General features: G+C 42.2%; 2 protein-coding genes across 2 annotated transcripts in view; both read left to right on the top strand.

Moving 5' to 3' along the window:
- Nucleotides 1–6,384: 6,384 nt before the first annotated feature.
- Nucleotides 6,385–12,698, top strand: LOC115902671 (zinc finger protein 420-like). Its single transcript, XM_030946356.1, has 3 exons — nucleotides 6,385–6,497; nucleotides 6,744–7,346; nucleotides 7,978–12,698. Exons 1-3 carry the CDS (start codon nucleotides 6,431–6,433, stop codon nucleotides 10,617–10,619), a joined length of 3,312 nt encoding a protein of 1,103 aa, XP_030802216.1. The 5' UTR covers nucleotides 6,385–6,430; the 3' UTR covers nucleotides 10,620–12,698.
- Nucleotides 12,699–14,166: 1,468 nt separating this feature from the next.
- The window catches only part of CDC5L (cell division cycle 5 like), a 31,439-nt gene continuing 18,931 nt past the window's right edge, over nucleotides 14,167–26,674 (top strand). Inside the window, exons 1-11 of the mRNA XM_030945368.1 lie at nucleotides 14,167–14,490; nucleotides 17,309–17,412; nucleotides 18,234–18,395; nucleotides 19,159–19,286; nucleotides 20,109–20,208; nucleotides 20,292–20,510; nucleotides 21,629–21,773; nucleotides 21,897–22,085; nucleotides 23,436–23,584; nucleotides 25,206–25,368; nucleotides 26,417–26,581. Coding sequence (XP_030801228.1) covers nucleotides 14,446–14,490; nucleotides 17,309–17,412; nucleotides 18,234–18,395; nucleotides 19,159–19,286; nucleotides 20,109–20,208; nucleotides 20,292–20,510; nucleotides 21,629–21,773; nucleotides 21,897–22,085; nucleotides 23,436–23,584; nucleotides 25,206–25,368; nucleotides 26,417–26,581 — 1,569 coding nt within the window. The 5' untranslated portion in view covers nucleotides 14,167–14,445. The remainder of the gene's footprint in view (nucleotides 14,491–17,308; nucleotides 17,413–18,233; nucleotides 18,396–19,158; nucleotides 19,287–20,108; nucleotides 20,209–20,291; nucleotides 20,511–21,628; nucleotides 21,774–21,896; nucleotides 22,086–23,435; nucleotides 23,585–25,205; nucleotides 25,369–26,416; nucleotides 26,582–26,674) is intronic.

Here is a 26,674-nt window from a genome sequence, read left to right as displayed (position 1 = left end):
TCAGTAATGCCCTGCAAAATCTTTAGCACAACCAAACCCATAAAGTGGCTCCACAAGAGGACATGTGAGTATCACTGCCAGTCTTTGTTGTGCCAGTCTGATCCCCTTCCACCAGATGTTTTTGGGATGACAGTCCAGACAAATTACCTCAAACATAAGAGACCCCTTGAGTATTTGAAAAACTCTATTCAGAATCACAGCTTCTAACTTGGCACTTACCTTAAGATATTTCTGACTGTCAGCAGCTATTAAAAACAAGAATAACAATGGTTATTTCCATAATAGCTGTATTTTGAAATCTCAGAGCACATTGTGAACTTAACAGATGTATCTGAGATGTATGGATTCATAGCATCTATCAGGGAATGCAGACCTGTTTGGGCAAGATCTGGATTTCTGTTTTTTTAAATATTCCATAAAGAAATACAGATAAGGAATGAATACAGACAAGGAATGAGATTTCTGAAGGTAGGAACACCTGCCCCTATCCCAGGACTCCAAGCACTGTCCAGTCTGGCCTGGAACACTTCCAGGGATGGGGCAGCCACAGCTTCTCTGGGCAACCTCTGCCAGGCCTCATCACCCTCACCAGGAAAAATATAAATATAATGCCTTTAGACCGCTCAGTCACCCTGGTACTGATCCTACTTTACTGAGAAATCCATACCACTTGGTGAATGTCTCAATCACTTCCAATGTGCTGTGTAACTGCCACTTATGCAAGGCAAAACTACAGGAAAAAAAATGTTTTGCTAAAAATGCAAAAAGTACCTAAAGATAGAATAATCTAATCTGGAAGGAAAATACAAAAATAAGCTAGGAGGGACTTGATGTGTTTAGCTGAGGAATAGGTCGCAAACACAAAAAAAAACTTTGGCTTCTCCTTTCCCATAATTTTTCATCATTTTCAATCTTGTCAGCATGAATAATATTGTTGATTTTTGCTGGGATTTAGAAGCAGCTGCAGAATACAAAACAAAATTGAAAAACAGTTGAAAGACCATTCATCTATTTTGCTTTTAGCTGAAAGACTCCTCCCAGATGCAGACAAGTAATCCCACTGACTATAATCCCATAAACTACATCTGATCACCATATAGTTCAGGTTTTGGGGGATTTTTTAAAGAAGTCTTTTGAAACACACAAACAAAAAGTTACTTGCATGTTATATCTAGATGGCATTATGAGTGCCAGAGGTTCTGATCTGATTTTGTACAGGCATTAATCTTCTCTGCTCATTCCTTCTGTTTATTTCTGTTCTGGGAAATCAGCCTTGGCCCATATTAATTCCTAAACTGTACCTGGAAATTTTGTTTGCCTGGATCCAAGTCAGAGTCACCTGGCTATGGAAGGTGTCCCTAATCACCCAGTTTGGGAGGGTAACAGGAATTCACAATAGGGCATGACCAGATCACACCAAAAGGCCTCCAACCTGCAGAAAAGCCCTACCACACAAAATCATAGAGTCATAAAAAGTTTGGGTTGAAGAGACTTGAAAGCTCATCTCATTTCAGCTCCTGCCATGGGCAGGGACACCTTCCACTATCCCAGGTTGCTCCAAGCCCTGTCCAACCTGGACTTGAACACTTCCAGGGATCCAGGGGCAGCCACAGTTTCTTTGGGCAATCTGTGCCAGGGCCTCACCATCATCAGAGGGAAGAATTTAATGCAAAAACCATGTGAAAAAACAGCTAAACAATCAATTAACATTCAGTTAAAAGTAAATAGAACATTCTCTGTTTTGACTGAAGCACCTTTGCCTTGCTCTGGAAAAAAACAAAACAAAAGTATCATGTTTTCAGGTTGGTCTCAAACCTTGTGCCTAGGAAGCACCTTTTCCACAAACTAATGATGCTATTTTATCTTATGTGGTGTGGATGGGTTATTTTAAGTTAATTTAAGTCCATTAGGGATACAGAAAAACTAATAAGAGAACTTTTACTGCTATTTATATTCAGACAACTGAATTAAGCTTGCAGCCAATACTATCAATGGAGTCTAGAGACAGATTAGCTGGTCAAATGGAGCAGGCAGACTGCATTGTCTGAATAAAAATCTTACATGCTCCACTGAAGAAAACTTCAGCCAGATGGTGAATCATTAAATACCTGCCAATAAGCAAACACCCTTCCCTTCACCTGTGGGTTACCCAGCAACTGGCAATTTGGCAGCAATACACTTATTTTTATGATTAACCTTGTCAATCCAGAGGTACTTGCTTTCCCAAAGAGCTGACCTTTTCCTACATATTATTTTTGACAAGCAATGGATCATTACCCTCTGTTACTGTCAGTGGTTTAATGTTCAGTTTTCAAATTACTATAGAAGGCAGAGGCACTAACACCTTCTGTTAAGATTTCCTCACACTTTCCACAATGAGGTCTTGCTATGCTGGAACTTTCAAGCTGAAATTTTCTTTGCCACATTTGTTTCTCTCTCAAATGGCAACAGATTCCATAACTCAGTTTTGGGCTAACTTTGTTCAGATCAGTGTGGCCTCATAAAAAACAGTAATTTTTGATTCAGAAGTTCTCTGTCTTTCACATCAGAAAGGCACAAGAGAACTTCCCCATCCCTGGAAGTGTTCAAGGCCAGAATGGAAGAGACTTGGAACCTGGTCTAGTGGAAAGTGTCCCTGTCCATGGCAGCGGAGTTGGGAGTCAACGACCTTTAAAAGGGGCTTCCATCTTAAACTATTCCATGACTCTATGAAGAGAAAAAGAGCAAAATCAGTAGAATGGACCACGCTCAATTTGCCAGAGAAAAAACTCTGTATTTCCAGGTTTTCCTGAATTTTACCTTAGATATATTTGTCTCCAGATTAAGGGAAATGCTGCGTATGGCAATAAATCAAACTCTGCTTCCAACACTGAGAGCTGAAAACATATAAGAGCTGTTCTGCTCTGTTCTCTTACAGCAATGTGAAGAGCTTGAAACACTCTGCAAACAATAGGGATTTTCACAAACCTGCAGAAAAAACAGGAATGGAAGTCAAACTTCCTGGCTCCTTTGCCCTAACCATAAGATTGAATTTTTTTCCTAGTCTTGCAGTTTCCAGAAGTTCAAGGTGAACTTAGTGGTAAGGAGATCTGCTTGGGGCAGAATATATTGGAAAGAAGAGTGTGCTGGGATTTCGTGTGACTCTCAATCCTCAACTGCCTCTCTCTGTGGGCATTTGGTGTGAGAAGGCTCTGTGCCTAAGTGCTGCTCAGCTCTTTGTCCTCACTGATGTGTTTTCTTCTCTTCCCTCTGGAGCACACTTCAGTGGAGCTGTTTTCAAAACGGGACAAAAAAAAAAAAAAGAGTCAATGGCAGTATGAGAAAGAGAAAAACCAACCAGCAGGTTTTACAGTAAAAGAATCCATTTAGTTACTAAGCCTTGATTTGTTACCGCAACATCTGGGTTGTTAAAAAGCTCCCAGCTGAAACTGGGCTGAGCAATCCGTCTGGAGATATTTCCTTCTTTATATTAGCTGATATTGATCAATAAGTTCATTTGCAATTTATCCAGACCATTTTCTATGCTTTTCCAGCTGGATTTCTATTCAGCTACTACTTCTCTTACTGCCAGACCATTTGCAATTACATTATGCACCTACACAATGTAAGTTTCCAATTAACAATTCTCTGACTCTCCCAGGTCTAAAGGTGACATTACCTTCTATCCCTCAACTTTCAGGCTTTTTGTTCAATATTTACAGCTTGACTTTTTGTTATGTGCCCTGGCTTGTAAAGTGAAGAATACTGATGTAAAACCTTACAAAATTACTGGCACAGGCCCTTCCAACCTACAGGATTAAATGCAAGAGGATAAAACCCACTTGCAGCCCAAGGCGACCACAGTCTCAAGTTACACTTTTTAGGTCAATATCTTATGTTCGTTGAGGTAAATATGTACCACCATTCTGGCCATAAAAATGTCAAAAAGCCACACATCAAATAATCACAATTTATTTGGGTTGCTTCGATTTCTCATAGTATCTAATATTTCACATAATCACAGAATGGTTTGGGTTGGAAGAAACCTAAAGTATCATCTCATTCAAGCCCCTGCCATGGGCAGGGACACTTCCATTAGACCAGGTTGCTCCAAGTCTTGTCCAACCTGGTGTGGAACACTTCCAGGGATGGGGCAGCCACAGCTGCTCTGGGCAACCTCTGCCAGGGCCTCACCACCATTAGAGGGAAGAATTTTTTTTCCCTAACACCCATTCTAAATCCACCCTCTTTCATCTTAAAGCCATTTCCCCTGTCCTATTCCTTACAAGATACTTTCCAAAACTTTTTTCATGCAGGAGTATGGGCACAAGCACAGTTGCCAGCAGGTTCTGATTACTCCATTGCAAGCTGAATTTGCAAAACAGTTTTGTGCAAAGGGCTTGTGATGAAGAGGATGAAGCTCAGACTGACCAGATTAATTCCTCAGCCATTTCATGGTCACCTTTTTCATTGCATGATGGCATCATTAAGTACTAGGCTGAGAGTAACAGTCCGTTCCTTTGAGAAAAAGAGTAGAAAGAGCCGCTTTTGAAGAAAAAGGCTTGGATTGACATATTTGTAAAGTTTTCACAGAGTTTCGCATGTTTTCTAGTGAGGCAGATATCTTTCAAAGGAGATTATTTTAAAGTTACGGTTTTAAAAAAAGAGAAATAACCAGTATTTCCAGGTTCTTCCCTTGCAGAGCCTGTGGCTGCAGAGCCATCTTGTGGGGGAGACTGAGACGGTTCTGCCAGGAGGAGACCTTTTTACTTTGGTTTTTTCACATGGTGTGGCTTGCTCAGGCAGCAAAAAGTCTACACAAGACATGCTGCTCACCCCAGCATCTGTTTCACTCACCTTGGAGGATCAACAAGTCTTCTCACTCTGTAGAGATTTCCAAACTCCCTCAGAGCTGAAACACAGAAGCCAGTATTCCTCTTACCTGTTCCTAATTTAATGTTCCAGTTAGGAGGAATTTGGAAATGCTCCTCCCTCGAGATTTCATCAGTTCTACTTGAAAATAAAAAGATGCCACCTAAATTTCACAAACTGAACAAATGTTCCTACAAATGGGTACAGCTCCATATACAAGAAGTGAAAGCCTCTGACATTAAGGCTGATCATTGGTTCCATGATTTTTATTGGGGGAAGAATACAGGGAATAGGGAAAATTCCTCTAATTCGAGTGGCTAAACATTCCACCCTCTTTTGGAGACACCACTACTGAGTGCTGAGTCTGGAAAATGGAAACTGGGAATCCCCTAGAGTGCAGAATGTGGGATCACAGCTGGGGGTGGGGATAAAATTATGTCAGGAACAGGGTGTGGGGAACTGGGGGGATCCCTGGGATGGCAGGACAAGGAGCTGCTGGAGAGGCCACAGACATGATGAGTACGCTGGAGCATCTCTCATAAGGAGAGATGGCAGGAACTGGGCCTGGTTAGTTTGAAGAAGAGACGATTGAGAGGGGATCCCAACAATCTGTGTAAGTATCTCCAAGACAGGTGCCAGAAGGAAGGTGCCAGGCTCTTTACAGTGGTGCCCAGCAACAGGAGAAGGAGAAGTGGCTGTAAAATTAAGCACAAGTTCCACCTAGATATGAGGAAGAGCTTACATTGAGGGTGACAGAGCAGTGGAGCGGGCTGCCCGGGGATTTTGTGGATTGTCCTTCTCTGGAGACATTCCAAACCCACCTGGACACATTCCTGTGTCAGCTGCTCCAGGTGACCCTGCCTTGTCAGGGGGCTTGGACTGGATGATCTCCAGAGGTCCCTTCCAGCCCCAAGTCACAAAATTACAGAATGGTTTTTGTGGGACAGGACTTCATAGACCATTCCAACCACCCTGTCGTGGGCAGGGACAGCCTGCATGTATATAAATTGATGGATGTATATAAAGACCTACATGTCTATAATGTAAATATGTCTGCACACAAGTTCACATATTTTCCACTTTCAGCCTGAACAGCCAAGGAGGACAGAATGAAACCAAAGGTGCTGTTTTACGTTTCCTTTAATTTTGTGACTCCTGCCTGCAATTATTTTGTGATTATTTCTGTACTCAGCAGGGGGTTGCCTTATTGCTGGCACATTTCCGATGTTGAGAGTATGATCGGTATTAGCTGAGATCTAATTTTACAGGAAAATAAGTAACAACCGATCAAAATTGCTTAAAGTGGGAATAGGTTTCGCAGAGCATTCGAATAATTCTGCCCAGGGCTGGGGGCTCCCTGGCTCAGGTGGGTGATTAAACGGAGTTTTTAAACCACTTATGAGCACGTTGAAAACTGAATTTTAAGGCGTATTTGAAAGTCTCGGGTCCCAGCCCACACATTCCTGAGGCCGCGCCCCCGCCTCCCCCCAAAGCCGGGAGGTGCCGGCGGCACCGCCCCCGCCCTCTGCGCAGGCGCGCCCGGCCGCTGGTTCGAGTCCCGCGGCGCTGCGGCCCGGAGATGCGCACAGAGCCGGGAGTGGCGCAGGCGGGCGCGGAGGGGATCCCGCCGCCGGCCGCGGACAGCGGTAGGTGCTGCTGGCCTGGGCAGGGACTCAGCGCGGCCGCCGCGGCAGCGACGGCGCCCGAGGGACCGCGGAAAGCAGGGACGGCGGGAGCGGGGGAATTGGCGGGCCCGCGGGAATTGGCGGGCCCGCCGGGGTGTGCGCATGCGCACTGGGCATGCGTGGGGATGATGGTGGACGCGGTGCCGTCAGGTGTTTCGGGGTTTTTTGGGGGGGAATTGCGATATTTGTGTCTGTTTCTCCTCGCAGAGCCCGAGGTGTTTGAGATTGTGCTGCCGATTACTGTCTTGGTGCTGAGCGATGAGGATTTTCTCGAGGATGATGATAAGGACCAGGAAGCGTCCATTCCCGAGGTGGAGCAGGAGTTTAAATTAAGCAACAGCCTTTGCCTAAAAAATGAAGTGGAGCCTTCAAATGACAGCAGCAGTGTAGGCAATTGGGATGCAAACAAGACTGTTTCAAATGAAGAAAATTGTATTAAGTACTCTGAGGAGAAATGGCTTGCTGAGAGTATGTGTAACACATCGAAATTATCTTTAAGTGATGTCCACGATGCAGACACGGATAAATGTGGTCCACATTACATGTTACCTACATCTTCTTGCAAAACAGAGCTTCCAGAGATAGTGAAATACAGTGATGGAGAAGATTGTGCTGACAATGATGGCTTTCAGAGGATTCCTCCTCTCCTCTCCACTGCTGACAGTGACAGAGCTGACACTTTGGAGACATTGGAAGTGGTACTCAAACATGAAGAAGAACCTGTCAGTATTGCAAGTGTTCTTTTTGATGGCAGTCCAGAGACACAAGAAGAAATCCACAAGGAATTTAAGATAATTGTTAAAATGGAAGGTAATAGATTAATAAGATTATTGCAAGAGTTTAAGAAATACAGTAAACCTCAAGTTTTTGAAATAAAAAAATTATATAGAAAAGCTAAGAAACCAATTTCTTTTAGAGTAAGCATTTTAAATTAGATTCATAAATGCCACAGAAGGAAAATACTGCCTGGAGTATGCTCAGTTCTTTCACAGACTCCTGTGAAAGGCAATGAAACTACAAAATTTTGTCATTCTCCTCCAATGAGAACAAGGGTGTCCCTTTCATCAGGGAAATGATTCTCAAAAACGCAGAAAAAGCATAGGATTTGAGAGAATGGAGCATTAGAAAAGTTTGGTGTTAGTACTTTGATAGGAATTCTGCCATAAAGGTGTTCTGGATGTGGTGTTGTCTTGTGAAATTCAGAGTCTTGAGTGAAAATAGTAGGAGAGAAGGTGGCTTCTAACTAGAAGCAACATTTAAATGTTGGGGGCAGAGGGGAGCATGAAGAGAGGCATTAGGGAAAAAATGGAGAGAGGGAGATAATGAGGAAGCAGAAGTAATGAAGAGCAAGCAAGTCATTAGGCAATTTGGGATTATTACTATGAAGTAATAATGAATATTTGTGATTGTATGAAATGTGACATTTTATATCTCCTTGTAGATCCTGATTCCTCAAAGAATGGAGATGATGAAATTGACTACAGGAAAATAAGCAAATTTGAAGATGAAACTCAGAGTTCTCTTTTGGAATATGGCTTGAAAGAAGAGAAATTTACCCATAATTGTTCTGATCCATTTCTTAATGAATGTTCTACTTTTAAGGAACATCTAGAAGATGTAGGGAAACCTGACATGAATGCTTCTACTTGTGCTGAATCGAATTCTACTGGAGAGCATATTTACAAGATGTTAACACCATTCCCTAAGAAAAGATGCCAGCAACAAAAAGTTGTTTCTTCTCATGCAAGCCCAGAAGAGCTCCAGAGCCAGCCAGAAGGTTTAACATGGCTGAATGATGGTGTGACCATCACACCTCTTCCTAAAACCTCTTGTTTTGCAAAGGAGAATGAAAGATTGACTTTCAAGTGCAGGTTTTGTAGTTCTGTGTTTAAATGCAGTGCACACCTGAAGAAACATATTTATTCAACTCATAAAGATAAGAAATTACATAAATGCTGCTTTTGTAAAAAACCTTTTTTCTTTTCTTTCAATCTTAAGAATCACCTTAAATTTCATAAGAAGATTGCTAGGTTACAAAAGGCAAGAAAAAATAGAATAAGTGCGAGAAAAGGGAGGCAGAAAGGATCTGAAGGAGAATCTGAGACCAAGAAAAAAGAAAGTAAATACAAGAAATTTTTCATTAAAATTGAACGGGACTTTACACCGCTGGATGTGCCAGTTAGCTTTTCCTGCAGAATTTGTTTCTTTGTTTCATCCAGTCCTAGAAGTTTTATTCATCACATGAAGGGACACAAGGAGAGACCACCTTACCAGTGCCCTCAGTGTGATTACTCCTGCAGCAGCTGGTCCTACCTGTTAAATCACATGTACTGGCATGCTGGCTACAAGCTCTACCAGTGCAGGTTCTGCACCTTTTTTTCATTGTATTTTGCAAGCATGGTGAGGCACAGCCATGTCCACACAGGGGATAAACCATATTGCTGTGAGCTCTGCCAGGTAGCATTCACCAGCACCTCAGGGTTGGAGAGACACAGGAGGACACATGCAGAGACAGAAATGTGCCAAGCACAGCAACCCAGCTGCCTGAGTGGGATAAAGAGAACTGAAAGTCCTCCAAAGAATTACACATGTGATGAATGTAACCTGGTATTCTACACTAAAGGACATCTCAGCTTTCACAAGAAATTTCATGAACAGGTAAAGGCTAATGGTTACACAAGTCAGAGCAATAAATACTGTACGAGCACAATAGGCAAAGCTGATGGTGATTCTCAGGGCCATGTTTCTCACTCTCTTTTTGGTAGAGAAAATGATTGTCTGGGTGGGGGAATCCTGGCTTCAGAAGTTGAGTTTGAGCAAGAAGGTGGTGTGTGGGACAATAAGAAAATATGCCCTGGAAAGAAATTCCTTGAAAACAGCCTTGAAGGAAGCAGCAGGTTGGCTGTTGCTGGAAACAGATCAGAAGTTGCTCGGACCTCTTACCAAATGGACACCATCACTTACAAAGAGGAACCTTTCTTCAAATCAGAGACCTCTCATTCACAAGTGCAAGATAATGCTTCATTTCATAACTTTGTGGAAAACTTGGAGGATACATATCCTTCTAATTTAAATACATTCCAAACATACAGATGCCAGCTCTGCAGTTATGCTACTGCTGTTCCTAACAACTTCAGGCTGCACCTAAAGATACATACAGATGAAACACCATTTGTTTGTAAAGAATGCAATAAGACATTTAAAACATCAAACCATTTGCAGAAACACAGCCTTCTTCATGTGAAAAATGGAGAGGCGCTTGGAAGTTGCCTCTTTGTAGAGAGGTGTTTAGAGAATCTTGAATTGCATCATGAAATCCAGAGAGGCACCTATCCAGAAAGGGATTTTGATTCCTGCAAAGGCTCAAACAGCTCCTTGCTTGGTTCAGAAGTCTGGGGAGTTCAGCAGGGTGTTCAGAGGGGCACAGCAAATGATGTGCAAGCACAAAGTCAGCCACTATTATATCAGTGTTCAGAGTGCAGCTACGCTACTGGCATTTTAAGCAACCTGGAGCTCCACATCAGAACTCACACAGGTGAGAAGCCCTACAGCTGCCCTGTGTGTCAGAAGAAGTTCCGTACTTCCAGTCACCTGAAAAGGCACAGACTCACTCATTTGAACGTGGGGCATTTCAAGTGCATGAGCTGTGACTACTCAACCAACAAATGGCTGTCCTTGAAGCAGCACCTGGCTTCACACACCGGGGAGGGAACCTCCTCTCCTGGCTGCTTCTACGAGCACAAGGAGCTGCCTGTCAAGACATACAGGTGTGAAGAGTGTGGCTATTGCACAGCCCACAACGGGAACCTGAAGCTGCACCTGAGGATCCACACGGGGGAGAAGCCGTTCCAGTGCGGGCAGTGCTCCCTGGCTTTCCGCACCTCCAGCCACCTCAAGCGCCACTGGCTGACTCACCTCAAGCTGCACTGCAGGAGGTGCAGGTATTCCACGGTGGATAAACAAGCTTTCCAAAAGCACATAAAAACACACAAAAAGAAGTACAGGTGTGCAAAGTGTAATGTGGTGCTGCCCACCAAAAAACTGCTGGAGAAGCATAAGCAGCAGCATGACGTTGGAATGTGAGGTTGAGAGTTGGAAGTTGGTGCTTGGTTTTGGACAGGTTTGCACGTCCTGAGTTTTTTCATGGCTTTATGTTCCTTTGCTGTGCCCAGAACAATGGTTGGTAATGGATGCATGCAGCATTTTGGTCAAGAGAGTGACACTTGGGGTACTGGTTTGCTGCAGGTGTTTCTGGGAACATTAGTTCTAGCACAGGTTGTGCTGAAGAGCTTGGAGACACTTCATCCCTGAGTAACTGCTTCAGTAGAGGTCAGTTATTTTGGCCAGTGTTCATCTGTGTTTAAGCAGTTATTCTGCACCACTTATTTTCTTGTAAAAATTTAATAAGAAAAAGAAATCTCTTTTCTAACTGAAATAATGTGTAACGGGAGGGGAGGAAGGGCATGTTATTTTTGTAGTAATAATTTTTCATATAAGAATTACCAGTGCATCTGGAGGCTAAGTGCTACCTCCCATCTGCTGAAAGTTGCCTCCTTTACTCCCAGGTGCTTTTGCAATACTTGTAAGAGGAAAAAAAATAGTATCTCACCAAATTACAGAAACAAAATATGCATGTCATCACAGGGTAATTGTGACATTGAAATGGTTAACATGTGTCTGTATATATAAGATGTTTATTAAGCTGTTACCTTGTCTGTAGTTTTGATAATTTTTTGAGTAGTCTGACAGAAATTGTAATGTCCAGAAACATCTATTTTATGATACTGGGAATCTTTAAATCTTCAATTTTATGTGAATGTCTAATGTTAATCTAGTACAAAATGCCTTACCTTTTCTCAGGTTGGTAGTTACTGTGTTGTTTGTTAAAATAGATGAAACACTTTTCAAATAACTTCTGTTAGTATGAGCAGTTGCTGATAATTGTGAATGCTGTTTAGTTACATTGAAGACCTTCACAGTATCTGAAATTAAAATTCGTTTAAGAACTTTACTCTTAGTCTAAAATATCATGGTATAAGAACCTTTGTACTATGCAGCAGTTGGTGCAGGGTGTGGTGAACCCAGATGGATGCTGCTTCCAATTTATATTCAAATCTAGACAAATCTTTGTTTGTTTTGGAGTTATGCAGTGCTAGGAACTCTTGAGTGTGGCAAGTGGTTTCAATAACTGTTATCCCCTTGTGTGAGGAAAGACAGCAGCAAAGGCCTGGTGCAAACTGTCCCAATGCTACAGCTCAGTCTATGGAGCAGCAGAACAAACATGTAGTTTAATTTAGAGAATGTAAATGAGGAACTTAGTGCTTTTTTCTTCTGCTTCTGGATGTGTGTTTTTCTGTAGAAATACAGAGAATGTCTTGTAGAGGCTTTCTCCTAACATAGGAGACAGGTTGGGAAGGGCTGCCCAGAGAGGTAGTGGAGTTTTCCTCTTTTCAGATATTTAAAAGCCATCTGGATGTAATCCTGGAAAACCAGCTCTGGGTGGCCCTGCCTGAGCAGGGGCTTGTCTTCCAGACCCCTGCAGCCATTCTGTGATTTGGAGGACAATCTTCCAGTCATAGGTTGAAACTCATGGACGGGTGAATGTATTTAAGGCCAGATCAGCAGAGGTATTCTAGTGATCTAGTTCTTTGCAGCTTCAGTAAAGTCAGACAAGTGTCTGGGCCTGAACCATTGTGGTTACAGATGAGTGATTTAAACCTTGGAGCCACCTAATCCAGTTGTGAGAAAGAAGAATGTTGTCCTGTATGAAGAAAGAAAAGCATTTCTGGGAAATATTAATGGTTACTCAAGCTTGGAGGTGTTTTTACCTGTGTTACATTACAATTCTGATCATTTATTTGAAAAGAGCAGGTACAAAGAGAAAACAAAAATACTGAAGGAATTTTAAGCCCCTATATTAGGTGAGACTAGAAAGGCTAAATCTGATAGAATGCTGTTGTTTAAAAGCATGGTGTGCAACAATGATGAAAAGAGCCTGGTTTAGGGGGATAAATTAACCGCAGTAAATTTCTGAAAGAGTTTGTAAATGTAAGTTTCTTCAAGTTTTAAGTAAGAACAAGAAGGTACTTTCAGTTAGAGCTTGATTTTATAAAAATAATTATTCCTAGTCACTGCCTCTAATAAAAATAAGCAGTTCAATGACTCCTGGTGTTGCTTTCTGTTCCTTATGCACTGCACTGGATTTTGGGGGTTTCAAAGGTATTCTCAGTCTGCTAAGTCAGTGAAATTTAAAGGTTGAGCCATATTCAGTTTCAAATAAGACATGGGCTGTTGTTGGAATTTTTTTTTTTTGGTAGCTAGAACTGTAATGTTTTGTATTGCTGCAGTTTAAACAAAAATCAAAGCCTTTCCTAAATCATACAATGATGTTTCCAATTTAAACCAAAAAAGTTTCATAATTTTCTCCATGAACATACCTGAATTTGGACAAAACAGGGAAATGTAACAAGACAAACTGAGCAAAAGGCTGTCATTTTACCTGCTGTGCATCTTCTAATTAAATGAATACAAGTTAAACTGGAGGTGATGTAAATGAACCATAGTGAGTCAGACCTGTATGGTGTGGTGCTGCATGCTCCTGTTTGGGCCACACTGTGGTCTCACAAATGCCCGTTGGGGCTTGGCCTTGACGAGCTGAGCCAAGCTCCTCTTGAGCTTATCCAAAACACTGCCTGCTCCCAGGAACTTTTGCTGGCTAAGGGGCTCCCTGAGTTTTAAGAGCCTTTGGGAACTTTTCTTACCCAAATAACCACCCAGGAGGAACAACGTTTTTGGTTTTGAACTTTCAGAGAAAGTTACCAACCTGAATTACAGCCAGAGTGGAAAATTGCTATGAGCAAAGCCAAGTCTGTTGTGACTCTCTGAACAGGGGTATTTTAGACCCTCTGAGCTCTCCAGACTGCAGCAGGCTGAGACCAGCAGTTCCCATTGAGTGGGGCCTCTCTGAGCCGCAGAGCTCCCAGGCTGGAGATCCCTGGGGCACCACAGCTGAGGGACAGTGACAGGTCCTGAGCTGAGATCCCCACTCCTTGAGACTCAACCCTTCACCTGTTGAGAGTGACATGAGTACCTACCTATGAGAAGTTCCTAAATTCAGGTATGTAGCTTATATATGCTCCTTTGGGGTGGGTGTGTGAGTGTTAATATGCAAATGCGCTATCAATGTTGCTCTCTGGTAGAATCATAGAATAGTTTTGCATTGGCACCTTAAAGATTATCTCGTTCCACCCCGTGCCATGGGCAGGAACACCTTCCACCATCCCAGGCTGCTCCAAGCCCTGTCCAGCCTGGCTTTGAACACCACCAGGGATCCAGGGACAGACACAGCTTCTCTGGGCAACCTGTGCCAGGGCCTCACCGCCCTCACAGCCACGAATTTATTCCACACATAAACGCATGGGGCTTTTTCCTGAAATTAACAAAATACCTTGGGAACACTGGGGAGATGTGATTTCTTTCCGCTGTCTCTTTTGCGTCCCTTGGGAGAATTTGAAGAGTTTAATGAACGCCCAGTTCCTCCTTTCGGCGCCGGCCGGGCCGCTCCGCCGTGCGCTCCTCCGGCCGGCAGGAGGCGCTAGCGCGGAGCGCCGCCTCAGGACACGCGGGGGGACTGCGCATGCGCGAAGCGGCCGGACCCGCTTCCCTGGAGGCGCAGCGGCCTCACTTCCCTTGGAAAAGCCGCCGGTCCTGCTTCCTTGGGAAAGCCGCTGGATCCGCTTCCCGCTTTTCTGGCAGAGCAGCCGGCCCCGCTTCCCTCGCCCTCGGCACCCGCCGCCGCTGAGGGTGATCGTGCGCCGTCTCGGCCGGCCCCGCTGACACCAGTGGCGCTCCCGCCCCCTCTCCATTCTCTCGCTCCAGGGGTTCGTCCCCGCCTCCCTTCGCCGCCAAGATGCCGCGGATTATGATTAAAGGCGGCGTGTGGCGGAACACCGAGGTAAGACTTGGCGGGGTTCGAGCCCCCGATCCCCCTCAGGGCCGGGGGAAGCCCTCACTGGTGCGCAGGCGCGGGAGGGGGCGGGTGCCGTGTGCGCCTGCGCGGGGGCTCCGGTGCTGGGGTATCCCGGGGCAGAGTCAGGGCTCCTGGAGCCGCTGTGCCGGGACATCGGAGGGGTTGGGAACTGCAGGAGCGAGGGCAGGGAAGGGTCTGGAGCACAGGTGTGATGAGGAACAGCTGAGGGAGATGGAGGGGCTCAGCCTGGGGGGATTCTCTGTCTCTCCACAGTTCCCTGACAGGAGGGTGCAGCCAGGTGTGAGTCTGGCTCTACTGTCAGGACAAGAGGACATGGCCTCAAAGTGCACCAGGAGAGGTTTAGGTTGGACGTTAGGAAGAATTTTTTCACAGGAAGGGATGATTAAATATTGGACTGGGCTGCCCAGGGAGGTGATGGAGTCGCCGTCCCTGAAGGTGTTTAAGGAAACCTGGATGTGGCACTGAGTGCCATGGCCTCATTGACATGGTGGTGATCAGATGTAGATTAAACTCAGTGATCTGAGAGGTCTTTTCCAACCTAACTGATTCTATAATTCCTTGGCTCTGTGTTAGGTGCATTCCCCAGTAACCTATGCCTTCCTCCTTCCAGTAGGCCAAGATCACAAGGTCACATTGGTGTTTTTCCCTTGGGCTGCAGATTGGAAAGCACAGTCTTGTGTGTGTTGTGTCCCTCTGCCCCAGAGAAACTGTTCCCACCGCCACTGGAGTGGAAGCATGGCTGTGCTGTGCTTGGAGATGTCCCTCTCACAGGCTAGAGTGTGACCTGTACTGTACAGGCAGCTTTCTTATGCTCTAGGGGAATGAGGCAGCAGGAATCTCACCCTTAAAGATATTCCCAAATATGGAAATGGCAAAGGCAGAGTCATACAATTTTTAGGATTGGAAAAGATCTAAGATCACCAAGTGTCCAGCCATCAACCCAGCACCACCACCACCACCATGTTCACCATTTAACCTGTCCTTAAGTGCCACATCCACGTGGTTTTTTATCACTTCCAGGAATGATGACTGGAAGTACCACCCTGAGCAGCCTGTTCCAATGCTTTACCACCCTTTCCATGGGGAAAAAAATCCTAATAACTAATCTAAACCCCTGATGCAACTTCAGTCTGTATCTTGTCAATGTGTGTGGACTCTTCATCTGCAAGTGGTCATGAAAAAGAAATAAATAACATGAGAAATCAAGGATGTCAGTTTTGTTGGATGCATGCATAAAGCAAAAGGATGTACCTGGCACTGTAAAGTACAGAACTCTGTCACTGCATACTGTGAACACCAGGCATCTACGTGGTTCCAGGAAACAGTGAGGAAAAAGTAATAGAAGATAAAATGTGCTGTGTGTGCTTTTAAGCACTTGTGCTGTATCAGTGGTGTGCCTGGAGGCAGCTAAATTTGGGGTTGGCAGAGGACAGGAGAACTCACATTGTCTTCACCCCGATCTGAGGGTCTTCCATACTTGATAAATTTTGGTGACATGTGAAGAGAAAGAGCAGTGCATTAAACGGAATCACAGAATCTCCTGGGTGGGAAGAGAACCACAAGGTCCATCAAGTCCAGCTCCTGCACAGAGCACCCCCAAAAAGCCCACCCTGTGCCTGAGAGCATTGTCCAAATGCTGCTTGAACTCTGGCAGGCTCAGGGCTGTGGCCACTGCCCTGAGGAGCCTGTCCCTAGTTCACCAGGCTTTGTGTACCAGAGATAAAATAGGTGTTGGAATTTTTTTGTTGTTGTTGTTTTTAACATTTTGATTATTCGTACAGCATTAAAGGCAGAGAAAGAGGAATCAGGTGATACCAGGTCATTCATAAAATGACCAATTACAGGCAAAAAAGCCTGCTCATGTCACTGGTACAGCTCCTGTGTGCCATAGAGCACCAAGTAAGTGTAAAAAAAACACACAGGGGAGGACTTATTATTTATTTCAGAACAGTAATCACATGAATTGTTGCCTGTAGCAGCTCAAGCCAGATCAAGAGCTGATCAAAAGCTCACAGTTAAAGCTGTTGTTCCCTGGGAGGTGTCAGTGGAGACAGTGTCAGAGTCACTGAACACTCTCTGGGTACAGGAGAGGGATGTGTGTGGTTGACAGGGCTGTAAGAATAGCTTTAATGCATTTAAAATACCACTTTTTCTGAATAAACCAGAAATAATGAACCCATTTATCAAGAAAGGGAGAGAGGGATTGATGGATGGATTGACAGACAATTGACAGCACTTCTGGCTTTTGATCAAACTCAGTGCACACTTCATTGTATGTGAACAACCTGGCTCCCAAGCTGAATCTATCACATTTTTATTCCAGTTGTATTAAAATGTGAAAAATAGATAATTTTTCAGTATTATTTAAAACAAGGCGGCCAGGGATATCTGCCAGTTCTACTTTTTTTTCCAATTGTGATGTCATTACCAGACAAACACTTCCTTATTTCTCTTGATGTCCTTCTGGAAAGACATACAGAGCCTTTAAACACTAGTGCATTAGAGAGCATTGAAAATAATCATTTGGGAAGTTCTGTTGGCTATATGAAGTTTGGAACAATAATGATGTGTCTATTTCATTTAATCTTTATGGATTTCATTGACCTTTGAAATACAAATCTTCATTTTTCTTGAGAATAAAATGGAACAGAAGTAGCAGTGTTATGCTGTGTTATGCTGTTTCCTCTGGGACAGCCCATGAAATTTACCATGTTCTCCTTTGCTTGAGCTCAGACTTTCTGTTTTGCAGTCCATAAGGGTATTTATTTATGGTTTTTTCAAGGATGAAATTCTGAAAGCAGCTGTTATGAAATATGGCAAAAACCAGTGGTCTCGAATTGCCTCATTATTGCACAGGAAATCAGCAAAGCAGTGCAAAGCCAGATGGTAAGTGAGAGGTGCTGTGCCTGGGAATATGACCTTCATAATTAGTGGAAATTTAGGAAAAATGTTACCACAGACTAACTTATGTCCACAGACCAACAACAGTTTTAACACTGTTTGATTTTATTGTGGAAACTTCAAATTCCTATTGCTTGAAAGTAGTTGAAAAAAAATAGCCAGACTTTCTGTTTGCCGGTGACTGCAGTGTTAGCAAATGCAGGATCAGTTTAAATTATAAAAATTAATTTTTCCCTTTATTTAAACATGTTTTAATCAGTGGATATTGCCAAGGAAGTAAAATTGTAAGATACTAATCTCTCTTGCATATAATTATCTAATTTCATGTAATGGGAGTTTGGCTTGAGAGTAAATGTTAAGAAATTGCACTGTGAAATTTAGTATTTTATGATAAATAGGAGCTTTAAACTGATGCAAATACCGATGCAGCATAAATGTATTTGAGAATCAGACTTACTTTTTCAAGTACTGAACTACACATATTTAATAAAATACTTATTGTAGAGATAACAGTACTGACACAGTTGAGGATTAGTAAGATAATTGTTGAAGGTTCCAGACCAAGCAACTCTACCATTTCTCTGTCTTTGATAGTTGCAATTTTTACTTTTTTTCAGGATTAATTCTGTGCCTCTTTACTTTGCCAGAATAGAGATGGGAAAAGGAAGAAGAGGCAGTATCTGTATGAAAAGTGCCAGATAAATAATACATTTTAAAGCTCAAATACATTTGTCATGAAAACCCTCTTGAAGACAAATCAAGGGATAACTTGGATCTGTCATCCTTAATTTTTTCCCTTACTACAGGTACGAGTGGCTGGACCCGAGCATCAAAAAGACAGAGTGGTCTCGGGAGGAGGAGGAGAAGCTGTTGCACCTGGCCAAGCTGATGCCAACCCAGTGGAGAACCATTGCCCCCATCATTGGGAGAACTGCTGCACAGTGCTTGGAACATTATGAATTTCTGCTGTGAGTTTCTGCTTGCCTAGAGGGAAATCTAGCCAAGAATGCCCAAAAAATCTGTGGAGTTGTAGCAGTGTGTCATTCCCTTCTCCTTTGGTAAATTAAAGTGGTTTCAGGTTGACTGAGTTCTTTTGTAAGCAAATCTTTAAAGATTGTGTTCAGTCACTTGTGTCTAGCTTGAAAGAAGCTCCTGGAACCTGGAGAGCAGCTTGGATAGAGATAGGTGTATCTCTTCCTGCTCCTGGTCATTCTGGCTAAGAGATTGCCAAGATTTATGCTTTTATTAGGTTGTTTGGGCATTTTTTGACTGGCTGATCAACAGGAGTGGGTATGTGAGAAAGAAAAGAGACATAAAATGTGTTGAAATGGCTGAATGTGCAGATGCCATCTCTGCTACAAAGAGTTTCTTTTGGCCGCAAAATAGAAAGAACATAATATAAAACTTGATTTTTTAATTTTGTCACACTGCTGGAATTCTTGATTTTATTATTAAGGATTACCTGAAGGGATTTCTTTACTAGCTGTATCAGTGTTGTATTTTATATAATATTTTATTGTTGTAATGTAATAATGTGTTGGTTTCTTTCTCTTGTCTTGTTTAAGATTATGGAACTGTACCACATTTGTGAATTGTATAACAGGTTTACTGTATTGCACAGAGCACCAGGGTACTGCTTTATCATCAGTCTTTGAAGACTTAAGGGGTGGTTATTATGAGTCTGGGGAAAAACAAAGAGCTGGAAAACAAGCACCTACAATGTGTTTTTAGGGACAAAGCTGCTCAGAGAGACAATGAGGAAGAAACTGCTGATGATCCTCGGAAACTGAAACCTGGAGAAATCGATCCAAATCCAGAAACCAAACCTGCCAGACCAGATCCCATTGACATGGATGAAGGTGAGTTAGGAGTGTGTTTACTGTTTTTGGCAGAAATCTGATCTGTTTGATTTTTCTGTTTACACAGCTATTGTACCTTGATTTCTTCTTTTTTTCCACCACTGCCTGGTCATTAATTTACTTGCACATTTTGTCTTATTTCTGTATCTGGCCAGTCAGTTATACTTTTCCAGTTTTTCTTTTCTTGGTGCGTTTTTTGCCTCCTTATCTGTCACCTTCATCAGTTACCATGACTGGCTGTTCTTTACTTTGACAACTGCTCTGCTCATTTGCATTCTGTATCTTCATCATTTTCCATCCGCTCACACCTCTCAGATGAATCCATGCTGAAGCACAGGACTGCCTGACTTGTTTTTTTTTCCTTGCACAAAGCAATGTTATAAACTGAAAAATGCACATTGTTAAAATTCCGGGGACCATTGGTGTTTCAGACAGTCACAGGTTCACAAAAACAGCACTCTCGGCTCTGGAAGTAAATGCAATTAACAAGTTCTCAAGAAAATACTCTCAGATAAAGATGTAAATGAAGTTTTACTTTCATTAATGTGGTCAGTTTGCCTCTTTATGTAAATATTTTAATTCAGTGTTGATACGTATTGATACTATTTTCAACATGAGGCTTTTAGAAAAAAAGTCTTCATTTTACCTGGCCAGTGATTCAGTAAATATATTGGGATAACTTGGAGATTAGTGCTGACACAAAATGCCTGTGATTGATTGATTCGGCTTTTAAAGATGGTTTTCTCATTTTAATGTCACCTTTTTCCTGACTCTCATCTTTTAAGTGCAGATTCACTGCTGTATTTATCTGTGCTATTGTAGATGAGCTTGAAATGCTGTCTGAGGCCCGAGCACGTCTGGCAAATACACAGGGAAAGAAGGCCAAGAGGAAAGCCAGGGAGAAGCAGCTGGAAGAAGCTCGGTAAACTTCCATTTGGTTTCATATCCTGGGACTCCTTTTCTTTGCTCTACACTTTAAATCCCATGGTGGTACTGTTTCTTTAGACGTCTTGCTGCTCTCCAGAAGAGACGAGAACTTCGCGCTGCTGGAATTGAGATCCAGAAGAAAAGAAAAAAGAAGAGAGGTGTGGATTACAATGCAGAAATTCCATTTGAAAAGAAGCCTGCCCCTGGTTTTTATGATACATCAGAAGAAAATTATCAGTCCCTGGATGCAGATTTCAGGAGACTGCGTCAGCAAGACCTGGATGGAGAATTAAGATCGTAAGTGTGTGTTGTAATAAGGAGGGAACAGTGTATTTGAAAAGGAAGCAGCCCATATGTCTGTGTGTTAAGTCCTGGAAACATAGTGTGGGTGGGAAGTGTATTTTCCATGGGACAGATACAAGTGCAGGTGGCCTCTGCCTTTTCAGTTTTTTGTGGTTTATCTTTTCAGAAGGTCTAGTTCACCTATTGTCTGTGATCACCTCTTTTCTTTCCTCTAGTTCACCTTTTATCAGAATAATGTTTCTCACACATGTTCCTGTTCTTTAAGTTGAAATGTTATTTTTTTGAGGTTGTTTTTTTTTTTAGCAGTTTATTTGCTTGTGTATTTAGTGTCTGTCCTTTCAGTTATAACCTTATAGCAATTGCTTGTAGGAGTAGATTTGTAGTATTACTTCAGATGGAGTTGTTCTTAAGTTGATGACATTAAATGCTTAATTTTTCCCCATCCCCCCAGAAATCCCCAAAAGTGTAGTTAAATGCTATTCTTGGGTACATATTTAATTGTACAGTTGCATTTCCCATTACTGCCAAAACTGCATTTTACTGGGAGAGTTCAGTGCCGTGTACAATTTGGTTTATTAATTCATGTGGAATTACTAACTGATTGTTCTGCATGGCTCTTTGTTCAGAGGGTCAGGCAGGACCTTCAGACAGAAGGTTATGATTTCACTGACTGCCTCCATTGCTGTTTGAAGGAAATGCTGTTTTTATTAGAGACTGAAGAGAAATTCGTTCGCACTTTCCACAAAAGAAAATACTCACTTTCCCTTTAGCAGCTGCTGGAGAAAAAGATACTCTTATTTTTACTGTCTAAATTATTGGCCTGACATTTTTTTATTGATCCAGTGACCCTATTTTTTGTAGTTTTTCAGCCTAAAAGCTAAATCTGTTGGCTAATTCCATGATTTAAAAGCATTACACTGCCCTGTAGTAGGTTCTGCTGCAAGATCTGCAGATGTCATCCAATCACCCACAAGGTGCTCCACTCTTCTGCAGTGTTTTATTTCAGCATATCCAGTGTATTAAAAGGGTACAGCCTTTTTGCTCTTGGCTTGTTTGCTTTGCTTTATAGCTGCTCTGTGTGTTCTGAAATGATCTGTTTTCCATAATAACAGTGAGAGGGAGGGAAGAGAGCGCAAAAAAGACAAGCAGCACATGAAACGGAAAAAAGAGTCAGACTTGCCCTCAGCTATTCTGCAGACCAGTGGAGTGTCAGAATTTACCAAGAAAAGGAGTAAACTGGTGCTTCCAGCTCCTCAGGTGAGGTGTTTACTGATGATAAACAACTTATAAGGCCAATACCAAACAGTACTTTTTGTTTTGTCAAATGGATCTCATAGTTACATTGCATCTTACTATGCCTTGGGATTTTCTCTTTCAAAGATATCTGATACAGAACTTGAAGAAGTTGTGAAAGTTGGCCAAGCAAGTGAGATTGCACGGCAGACTGCTGAGGAATCTGGAATCACAAACTCAGCTTCCAGCACTCTTCTGTCTGAATATAATGTAACCAACAACAGCATAGCTCTGAGGACTCCCAAAACTCCAGCAGCCCAGGACAGGATCCTGCAGGTAGAGTATAAGTGTACAGGATGGGTTTTAAGTTTTGGAGCAGGAGTCAACTGAGTAGAAGTGTAAGTGGCAGAGAAACACTCCTTAGATTGTGTGCAATGTTGGGATTGAAGCAATCCCAATCTTCAGGACACACTGAAGGGCATCGAAGCAGAACTGTTTGTATTTAATCAATTGTCACTGTGTTTCAAAACATTCTGATTCTTTTTCTTTTAGTCATATATTGTGCAAAGCTTTTAACCATTCTCCTGGAGCCTTGCATAATTTTCCCTTCCTTGTGTGTCTCTCAGTGCTGAAGATGTATGAGTTCATCTCCTTAAAACAGTGTATTTTATGTTGTCCAACTTTTATTTCAAATAACAAGTAGCAATTAACTACAACAATGCAAGAATATTTTCATAGCACTTTATTGGCTTAAAACTTAGGGTAGCCAAAACCTACCTTTGCAACCTCTGATTGCCTGGATTTTTCAAAAACTGGTTTTGTTGAGTAACATTTTGTTGAATATGTGGAAATGGATAAACTAAATCAGTGCAGCTAGTGTGTAGTACAAAACAAGACCCCAAAAATCCCACTCCAAAACAAAAAACCCTCTGAGTTGACAATGAGCTGTATTTCAGCAGTTCCATGATAGGAGAAAAGAGAAAGTTCCTGGCTCTGGAGATCATAACCTAAGTCTGTACAATGTTTGCAGGAATGCTCAGGCTCACCTTCAAATGGAGTTTATCATAAATGCCACAGCATTATGCATACACATAGGTGGATTAGTGGTCTTCTGGGAATATAATTGCTGTTTACAGTAGTATAATTAGCTCATTTTCAGAAGGAGCTTCTTCACTGTAATAAGGAAAATTGAGATAAAGAAGGGGGCTGTTCATAAAAGCCTCAGCTGAGTCATGAACCAAAAATCTGAATAGTGACCATCTCTTTTGGAACATTGTCTTTGAAGTGCAGTTTGGATAAAGATGACTGAATTCAGGTTTCAGAGTTAAAGTATGCTCTTCCCTTTTAAAATCAGGATTCTTAGGATTACTTGAGTGTTTAGTCACTAAGAAATCTTGGAGATTTATGGAGTCTGGCAAACTGAAGGAAGCTGAAACAATAAGTAAAACACTCAGTTTTGCAACTCCGGTTTATAACATATTTTACTGGAAATGAAGCTCTAATGCCTCTCAGTGGAACAGTAGGGTTTATAAATACCAGTGTATGCGTGTTAAAGCTAAGAAATTTTAAACATTTTCCATGAACTGATATTCAAGTAACTCTTCAGTTATCCTTGCTGCTACTGAATCTGTTAAACATGACTGTGAATGCCTTGGTGAAGCACTGCTTGTGTTGTCTGTTACACAGGAGGCCCAGAATCTGATGGCTCTCACAAATGTGGATACTCCCCTGAAAGGAGGTCTCAATACTCCCTTGCATGAAAGTGACTTTTCAGGGGTAACACCACAGAAACAGGTTGTTCAGACTCCAAATACTGTGCTTTCCACACCTTTCAGGTAAACAGACTCCTTTTGTGATCGGTGCCTGGGTGGGCATGTGTCTGATTGGAGGTGGATGAACAGAGCAGATTTTGATGTGTAAAATACTATCATGATTAGAGCTTGAAAAGGAACTCACTTTTATTTCAAGCCCTTGTTGTACAAGTTTCTCCTTCTCTGTGTCTTCAGAAAGCTCAGCCATGTCCTCTTCATCTGTGTTCAGCTCACTGGAGTTTTGATCCAAAATGTGGCCTTCTGTGGTCTGGAGCAGTATAAATTATTCTGGGGTAATGCAGGAGTATAAATAGTAAGCTGGAGTGTTGTTCTGTATGTGGATCCTGGCCTTTCCAAAGTATTACCTTGGAATCAAAGATGTGGGAGGTCCCTCAGCCAAACCCACACTGAATTTTTGAAAAGCTGGAGTAAATATTTTATAAGCCATATATATCCAAAATAAAATATTTCTTATATTGCCAATCTAAATAGTACAGAATTGCTGGTTTAACTCTTACAGTGAACAAATACATATCCCACAAATGTCAAATACCATGCAGCTAAAACATGTTACAATTGGTACATTTTGTGTGTCAGGTTTTTCCATTTAGGTTCTAATTTTACTTGTATCATGTTAGTAGGAAAAGTGGAGAATGAAATAAAAAGGACCTTTATGGCAGCTTTTCCAAAGCAGCTTTATTTTTGTTCAGAAGCCCTGATCTTTTAATTAAAAAAAGTTCCAGCAGTGAGTGCTTTTTTTGAAGATCTGTTGGTGTCAGTGTGGTGCAAAATAAATGTAGAATTTGACCTGGGGTGATCTGGCTGTTGATTTGCGTTATTTTATATTTTAAAAAGTAGAGATGCTCTAATTTTGTTGTTTGGGATTTTTTATGGTGTGTTTTTAGCTTCTGAAGTTCAGATTTCCACATGTACATATGTTACTTTTGGGTCAACTTGGCTTGCTGGTAGAAATGCTCTGTCAGTGGGAAAATCCAAGTCCTTGAGTAGAGGGAGAAATTAATCAATCCGTGAAGTAACCCCTCATTCACGTAGTAGGTCATTGGGGTAGAGAACAATATTCCTTCCTAGTCTAGAGGAAAAGCAATCTGGCCCAACAAAATCTAAGACTTAATCCATGTTGCCTAACCACAGATGCTTAGAAGTAATTATTATAATGTAATTACTTCTTCAATAGTCAGTGAAAGCAAAGAGATATTTTAGGATGATCCATTCAGTTGCAGTGTGGGACAGCTGTTGGGCCAGATGATTTCAGAGCAAATGACTTGCCCAGGTGGTGGGGAAATCAGAGCTTTCAATTCAACCCTGGTTACTGTATCCCAAAAAAATGCCTGGTGACTGGATAAGCTCTTGTCTCAAAAGCAGCAATGGGAGTTTGTGTTGGTGGAGTTCCTGAAGCTTCTCTTGAAATGATGACGTGCCTAGATTTCAGCTTGACAGGACCTTGGTTGCACCTTGACAGGCTTAAACAATTTATTTTTAGTATTCTTGTAATTGCACTTTACAGTTTCACTGCCTCCCAAGAAAAACTCTAGACTGAATGTATAGACTGTGCTTATGTAACTTTTCAGACTTTTGTAAGTAGAGCTCTTTAGTAAAAAACTAATGACTAATTTCACTTCACTAGAACACCCTCTCAGGGGTCAGAGAGCTTAACTCCTCGAGGAGGACTGACTCCCAAACCTGCCCTTGGCACAACTCCTGGGAGAACTCCTCTGCGGGATAAACTGAACATCAACCCAGAAGAGGGAATGGCAGATTACAGTGACCCATCCTATGCAAAACAAATGGTGGGTAGTACTTAAGAAATGGAAATCTGTGCTCTGCTAATTTTCAGGTTTTTAGTTCTCATCTGCTGAAAATAATTTTATTTTATAATAAGTGTTATTGCTTCCACCTGTCTACGGGTCTGTCCTCATCACATAATAAAATACAGTCCATATTTAAAAGAACAGAAGTCTTGCCTCTTGGAATGGCTTTCAGTGTGCTCAGTAAACACACTAAAACTGTTTTTTGGAGAAGACATAGTTAAGTTTCCATCCTATTTCTATCTTTGAAGCTGAGCAGGAAATGCATCTTGAGCAAAGATTCATTTTTCTTGCAATCCTACACAATCCTCAAATTCCTCATCATCTTGACTTCCTGATTTACCTACAGGACCTTTACATCAGTCTGCCGTGTTGACAACACTGAGCTAAAGGAGTTTAATTTTTGCCATTAGGAGCCCTGGGGTTTGAGATGTTCAGAAATCTGAGTCCCATCCAGACTTTTTCATTACCTTTGGCAACAGATGTTTCCATTCTTGGAGATTCAGCCAGATGGGCCCTGCCAATTAGACATGGCATAAAAGGGCATTTACCTAATAGGTAGCACCTTGGGAACTCCTTTTATGTGGCTGATTCTGCAGCCTCAACTATAGCTTTGAATATCTCCCACCTGAGCTATTGGCAGTTTTCTTTTTGGCCTAGCTAAGATACCCTGTCCAAGTGTTTGCCATGTTCTCACAAAAATAACTCTTCAACTTCAAAATTCCAGAGCTCCTCTTAGCTTGAAGGAGAATATTTGATGTAGTTATACTCTTAGCCTTTTTACAGTATAGGGACTTTTTACTGCTAGAAGGGAAATTGAGGCTTCAAATCCATGGTGGAGTCCCCTGGTTTCCAGATCTGGTGCTTTCTGGCTTTGCAGCAGACTGAGGTGGAATAATTGGTGTGTTGTTACTGTCTGTTAATGGAGATGAGTGGAATCTGATTGTGCTGCACTCAGGGTATTGCACTGCACTCAGGATATGAATCCAGAAGGGAATGAATCCATCACATCTCTCTGCTCTTCCCACAGGAGAGGGAGTCTCGGGAGCACCTGCGCCTGGGGCTCATGGCCCTCCCTGCTCCAAAGAATGACTTTGAGATTGTTCTGCCTGAAAATGCAGAAAAGGAACTTGAAGAACATGAAGTAGATGAAACCTTTGTAGAAGATGCTGCTGATATAGAAGCCCGCAAGCAGGTCAGTGTGTGAGATGTGGATGGTGCTTTTTGTGTAAAATAAAATGTGTTCCTTGGATCGTTCCTGTTGTTTCACACCTGTTCAATGGAAGAG

Source organism: Camarhynchus parvulus, chromosome 3 (genome assembly GCF_901933205.1).
Source record: "Camarhynchus parvulus chromosome 3, STF_HiC, whole genome shotgun sequence".
Taxonomy (NCBI): Eukaryota; Metazoa; Chordata; class Aves; order Passeriformes; family Thraupidae; genus Camarhynchus; species Camarhynchus parvulus.
The sequence above is the reverse complement of the archived record's forward strand: the minus strand, read 5'-3'. Positions and strand labels throughout refer to the sequence as shown.

Bases quoted from the DNA above. Each gene is read 5' to 3' on its own strand.
- LOC115902671 (XM_030946356.1), top strand. From the start codon at position 6,431: ATGCGCACAGAGCCGGGAGTGGCGCAGGCGGGCGCGGAGGGGATCCCG. The intron at 6,498-6,743 runs GTAGGTGCTGCT...TTCTCCTCGCAG, and splicing joins GCCGCCGGCCGCGGACAGCG to AGCCCGAGGTGTTTGAGATT. The intron at 7,347-7,977 runs GTAATAGATTAA...ATCTCCTTGTAG, and splicing joins GATAATTGTTAAAATGGAAG to ATCCTGATTCCTCAAAGAAT.